This window comes from Balaenoptera borealis, assembly GCF_965194805.1.
Source record: "Balaenoptera borealis genome assembly, chromosome: 2".
NCBI lineage: Eukaryota > Metazoa > Chordata > Mammalia > Artiodactyla > Balaenopteridae > Balaenoptera > Balaenoptera borealis.
Genome location: NC_138867.1, coordinates 175,577,206 through 175,583,205, shown reverse-complemented (window position 1 = coordinate 175,583,205; position 6,000 = coordinate 175,577,206). Strand labels below are relative to the sequence as shown.

At 47.4% G+C, this 6,000-nt stretch overlaps 1 protein-coding gene across 1 annotated transcript; it reads left to right on the top strand.

The window, feature by feature from the left end:
* Positions 1–3,512: 3,512 nt before the first annotated feature.
* On the top strand, positions 3,513–5,591 carry GADD45GIP1 (GADD45G interacting protein 1). Its single transcript, XM_082379771.1, has 2 exons — positions 3,513–3,896; positions 5,223–5,591. Exons 1-2 carry the CDS (start codon positions 3,547–3,549, stop codon positions 5,539–5,541), a joined length of 669 nt encoding a protein of 222 aa, XP_082235897.1. The 5' UTR covers positions 3,513–3,546; the 3' UTR covers positions 5,542–5,591.
* Positions 5,592–6,000: the final 409 nt, after the last annotated feature.

Sequence of the window (6,000 nt, the reverse complement as noted above, 5' to 3'; positions counted from 1 at the left end):
TGAGAGGCCCGCCCACCGCGATGAAGAGTGGCCCCCACTTGCCGCAACTGGAGAAAGCCCTCGCACAGAAACGAAGACCCAACACAGCCATAAATAAATAAATAAATAAATAAATTTTTAAAAAAGAGTAGACACCTTTATTTATTTATTTTGGCTGCGTTGGGTCTTTGTTGCTGTGCACGGGCTTTCTCTAGTTGCAGTGCGTGGGCTTCTCATTGTGGTGGCTTCTCTTGTTGCGGAGCACAGGCTCTAGGCACAGGCTTCAGTAGTTGTGGCGCACGGGCTTAGCTGCTCTGCAGCATGTGGGATCTTCCCGGACCAGAGATCGAACCCGTGTCCCCTGCATTGGCAGGTGGATTCTTAACTGCTGCGCCACCAGGGAAGCCCTAAAAGTAAATAATTTTTAAATTAAAAAAAATGTTTTCTATGAATCATCCTTCCCTTAATTGTAAACCTGGAAATAAATAAATGCTGGTTGGAACCCACTTCACTGACTTCCTGAATCAATAACTGCCCTGTCACCCACACTGTGAAAAACACAGCTACACAGTATGTGTAATAAATCTACATGGATCTGGGACTTCCCTGGTGGTTCAGTGCTTAAAATTTCGCCTGCCGATGCAGGGTACATGGGCTTGAGCCCTGGTCTGGGAGGATCCCACATGCTGCGGAGCAACTAAGCCTGTGCGCCACAACTACTGAGCCTGCGCTCTAGAGCCCACGAGCCACAACTACTGAACCCGCGTGCCACAACTACTGAAGCCCACCCGCCTAGAGCCCGTGCTCTGCAACAGGAGAGGCCACCGCAGTGAGAAGCCTGCGCACCGCAACTAAGAGTGGCCCCTGCTCGCCGCAGCTAGAGAGGGCCCACGCACAGCAATGAAGACCCAATGCAGCCAAAAATAAATAAATAAATTTATTTAAAAGAAAAAAATCTACATGGATCCACCTGGAGATATCTGGAAACCAAGAAGCTGAGGAAGAAAAGTTGCAAACTAATACATTCAGGATACCATTTATGTAAACTGTTTAAAATATATAGTGATATTGTTTCCACAGACTCCAGATAAGTAGCAAATGCATAAAGACTGGTCCTGGAAGAAAATGCTGATTTCAAAGTAACTGTTACTCCTTAGAAATGGAGGGCGGGGCCGGGGTGGGGGTGGTGAGCATCTGTAGGCAGAGGCCTTACTGTCATTGGAGGCTTTCATAATAGGGCTCAAGTTATATTAAAAGGAATTTTAAAAAAAATCTGAAGCAATCGAGCCAAAGTGAATATTTGTTAAACCTGGGTGATGACACAATGACTGTACTCTTCTGTCCCTGTGAAATAATTCATTAACACTGTTAATAAGAATGTATAAGCAACTCTAGGATACATAAGAAACTAACACAAGTGGGGGTGGAGGGGCTCAGACACGGAAGCAGAGGATGGGAGATGGGTGGGGATAAGACTTCTCACTGAAACTCTTTTTGTTGCTTGTATTTTCATTTCTTAAATTGTGAAATATAATAAAGCTACAAGAAAGTGTGCAGCCCACACATATACAGTTATACACAACTGAAAGAATAATTATAACTCAGGCATCACTGAAGCCCAGATCAAGAAATAACATTGAATAAAGTCCACTTAGAGAAAAGCAAACAGAATGGGAATGCCCAGCTCAATGACCTGTTACAAAGCAAACCCCGCCCACCTGCTGCCACGTGACCACCAGCCAGCTGCCTCCACAGCCCGGCGTCCCATCCTGACTTCCAGAATGATCACTGCTTGGCTTTTCTTTATCTTTTACCCCTTAAGGTGTGCATCCACAATGACACTAGGATTGTTCAACTTTATAAAAAAAGGACAATTTGTGTAAACTTTCCACAATGAAAAACATTCCTTTATGAAAAGAAATCATTTGGGTCCTGCTTCCTTTGTTGCATAAAATGTCTGTGAGAATCATCCACATTGCTGTGAGCAGCTGTGAATACTCCTGCATTCCTGTGCAGTATTCTGTTGGCTAAAACATCACAATTTAGGGATCCGGTCTACTGCAGATGGACTCAGGTGTGGATTGTTTCTTGAGACTGATATATATGAGATATATGTTACTGCTATGAACACTCTTGTCCAGGCTTCCTTGCTCACTGAGCAAACTGCATTTTTTTTTTTTTTTTTTGGCTGCGTAGGGTCTTCGTTGCTGTGAAGATCTAGTTGCGGCGTGCAGGAGCTACTCTTCCTTGCGGTGCGCGGGCTTCTCATTGCGGTGGCTTCTCTTGTTGCAGAGCACAGGCTCTGCACATGCAGGCTTCAGTAGTTGTGGCACGCGGGCTCAGTAGTTGTGGCTCGCGGGCTCTAGAGCGCAGGCTTAGTAGTTGTGGCGCACAGGCTTAGTTGCTCCGCGGCATGTGGAATCTTACCAGACCAGGGCTCAAATCCGTGTCCCCTGCATTGGCAGGCAGATTCTTAACCACAGAGCCACCAGGGAGGTCCCTTTTTTAACCATTTTTAAGTGTACTGTTCAGTGGCATTAAGCACATTCAGTGTTGTGAAACCATCATCACCATCCATCTCCAGAACTTTTTCATCATCCCAAACAGAAACTCTATACCTATTAAGCAATAACTCCCATTCCCAATCTCCCTGCCCCTCCCAACCACCATTCTACTTTCTGTCTCTATGAAATCCACTACTCTATGCACCTCATGTAAGTGGAATTATACAATCTATGTCCTTTTCTGACTGCTTTATTTCTCTCAGTATTATGTCTTTCAAAGTTCATCCATGCTGTAGCATGGGTCAGAATTTCCTTCCTTTTCAAGGTGGAAATCCTTTTTTAAAAATAGTATTTAATTTCTACACCACGATCAAACGTTTTAAACGTTTTAAAATATAAAAAAATTAAATTAAAAGGCATAAAGTATTTACAATAGAATTTAAAATAAAATTTCTACATAAATATCTTAAACAATAGCTACATTCAAATTTAAATGTTTTAAACAGAAATGTAAATATTTAAAATAAATGTTAAGTAAAGCTTTAAATAATTATTGAAAATTAAAATTTTAACAAAGATACTAAGATCAAATTAAAAAGCATAAAAAAAAAAAAAAAAAAAAAAAAAAAAGCATAAAATAAATAATGTTATGAACAATATTTAAATGTTTATAAAATTTAAATATTTTGAATAGATTTAAAATATTTAAATTAAAATATAAAGTACTACGTAGATTGAACTTAAAATTGAAATGACATTTGAATGTTTAAATATTTAAATGATTTTAAATGTTAAACATTTAAATTTTAACATAGAAAGTAATTGCTATTTTTAAAATATAAAATTAAATTTTAAATACGACTTTAATAAATTAACTGCTACAATAAAATTTAAAATTACACTTGAAGATGTGTGAAAAAAAATATTACTCCCCTCTTATCCTCCCTGCCCGGAACAGAGGCGGTAGGGAAGTTACCGGCCTCCTCCGGGGCTTCAGCAAACCTCACGCGCAGGCAGCGCCTTGGCCAGCCCGGCCAGCGCGCGAGGACCCCGTACGGCCAATATGGCTGCGCCCGTAAGGCAGGCGCGCAGCCTGCTCGGGTTGGCGATGACCCTAGGCCCGGGCTCCCGCGCCTACCGAGCGCCTCCGCCCCCGCGCCGCTCAAAGGGGCCCTGGTGGCCCGACCCGGATGACCCACTGACCCCGCCCTGGCAGCTGGGGCCGCGCTACGCAGCTAAGCAGTTCGGGCGGCACGGCGCCGCCTCCGGTGTGGCCGCCGGTTCTCTGTGGCCTTCGCGGAAACAGCTGCACGAGCTGGAGGCTGAGGAGCGCGAATGGTACCCGAGCCTGGCGGCCATGCAGGAGTCGCTGCGGGTGCAGCAGTTGGCCGAGGAGCAGAAGCTACGAGCCAGGTGCGTGCGTGCGGTCGGGCAGGCGCGGGGCTGCGGGCCGCGGGTGAACTGTGTCCCAACAGCAGTACTTAGTCCATCGGGCATTTTATCGCGGGGTTTGCATGCAGTATTTACGTGAATCCTCACCTAGATACAAAACAGACTTCTTAATAACAGTTCATTTAGTCTTTCATCAACAAATCTTTACTGAGCGCCTACTGTGCGCAAGGCCTTGTCCCCCCTGCTGAGGATACAGCAGGGAGCAAAAAGATAATTTCAGGTGGTGACAGAGAGCCATTAGGAAGATAAAATTGGGTGGAGAATGCATGCCTGAGGGGGACTTCGGTTTGGTAGGCCTCAGGCCTCTCTGAGAATTTGACGTTTAAATGTTTAAGCAGAAACCTGAATGATCAGTGGTAGTCATGGGAAGCGGGAACAGCTGGTGCAAAGGCCCTGAGGTAGGAATGTGCTTTGAGGAACAGCCTGGACATTAGTGTAGCTGGGGAAGAGTGGGAGGTGATGGGGCATGGAATCAAGGGCAGAGGTCAGACTTGGAGGCAGGTCTGAAGGATTTGGAGTAGAATGGAGGCAAGACCAGGGACATTGATTGTGCCACTTACTGAAGGGAGGGGGCAGCCAAAGGCAGGCAGGTGTGTTCCTGGTGTTTATTGTTCTTGTCCTCACAGCAGCTCTAAGAGGAAGAGGGAACCACCCTTATTTTAGAGGTAGGACACTGAGGCCTAGGAAGGTGAAGTCACTTGTCCAGTCACTTAGGCAGTGAACGGTGGAGTTAGGATGTGAACACCTCTCTGATAACCCCAGTTATCCCAGCTGGCTAACCCCTGCCATGGGGCTTTCAGTTTCATGTTTCTAATTCTTAAAATGGGACAGCGACTCACACCTACAAACTCACAGGATTGGAGGGAAAGGTCCAATCCATTTCTTGCCTTCACTTCTGTGCCTCGAAGTAGGCCTGGCATGCAGCGGTTGCTCAGTGATGTCTGTAGGATGGAGGAGTGAGCTGTGGGAATAGCTGGCATGACATGCGACATTCAGTAGACAGCTCAGGGAAATGTTGCGTTGACTTGGGGTCTGCTCCTAGGAATTACTGGGGCTTGGTTCTCTCATGCTCAAGGCTACACATGTTGGTTTCTCTCTCCCGCCTCTCTTCACTTGTCAAGAATTTTTCTTCACAGTTTTAATGGCCACCATAAGTCTTCCCAGTCTTTCATCTTGAGACGTGGGGGAGTTGGGAGAGGCAGGATGTGGGCAAAGGCTTGGGGGCGGGGTATGGGTGGATGGGTACTGCTCTGGCTGCCCTCACTGACCACTCTCTTTCCCCTGCAGGGAGCAGCTCATTGAAGAGCGCATGGCCAAGATGCCACAGATGATTGAGACCTGGCAGCGGCAGCAGCAGGAGCGCAGGGAGAAGGAGCGAGCGGACAAGGAGCGGAGGGCTCGGCTGCAGGCTGAGGCCCAGGAGCGCCTGGGATACCACGTGGACCCGAGGAGTGCCCGCTTCCAGGAGCTGCTGCAGGACTTGGAGAAGCAGCATCGCAAGCGCCTCAAAGAGGAGAAACAAAGAAAGAAGAAGGAGGCACGAGCTGCTGCGATGGCCGCTGCTGCAGCCCAGGACCCAGCAGACTCTGCGACACCCAGCTCCTGAGTGGTGTTCTTTCCCAATAAAACCTGCTGCCTGACAGCCCCACCCCTGAAGAGCTCTGCATCCTCTCTTATCACACCCCTCCCTGGGCACCCTGGTTCTTTCCCCAGCACCTGGCGCCAGGGAATCCCCACCCTTCCCTGACTCTGCTCACTTAGGGACTCTAGGCCATGCCGACTAACTCTGGGGCTTCAGGGGGAGTGAAAGGGGGATGCAGTGGGGAAATAATGGAGGAGCAGATGGCAGAGGAGAAGAAGGCTTCTGTTTACCAACATTAATCTCCAGTAATTAGCCAATTACCAGGGGGGAAGTGTAGCCAAAACAGACTGTGGTGATGATGGTGGGGGGCAGGGAGAAGCAGCCCTTCCAAGGCTGAGCCAGGGCTGGGGCCCACTGCCTGGGAGTGAGACAGCTTGGGGGAGGGGGAGTGGAGACACTGGGAGCCACAGTCTGCAGAGGCTG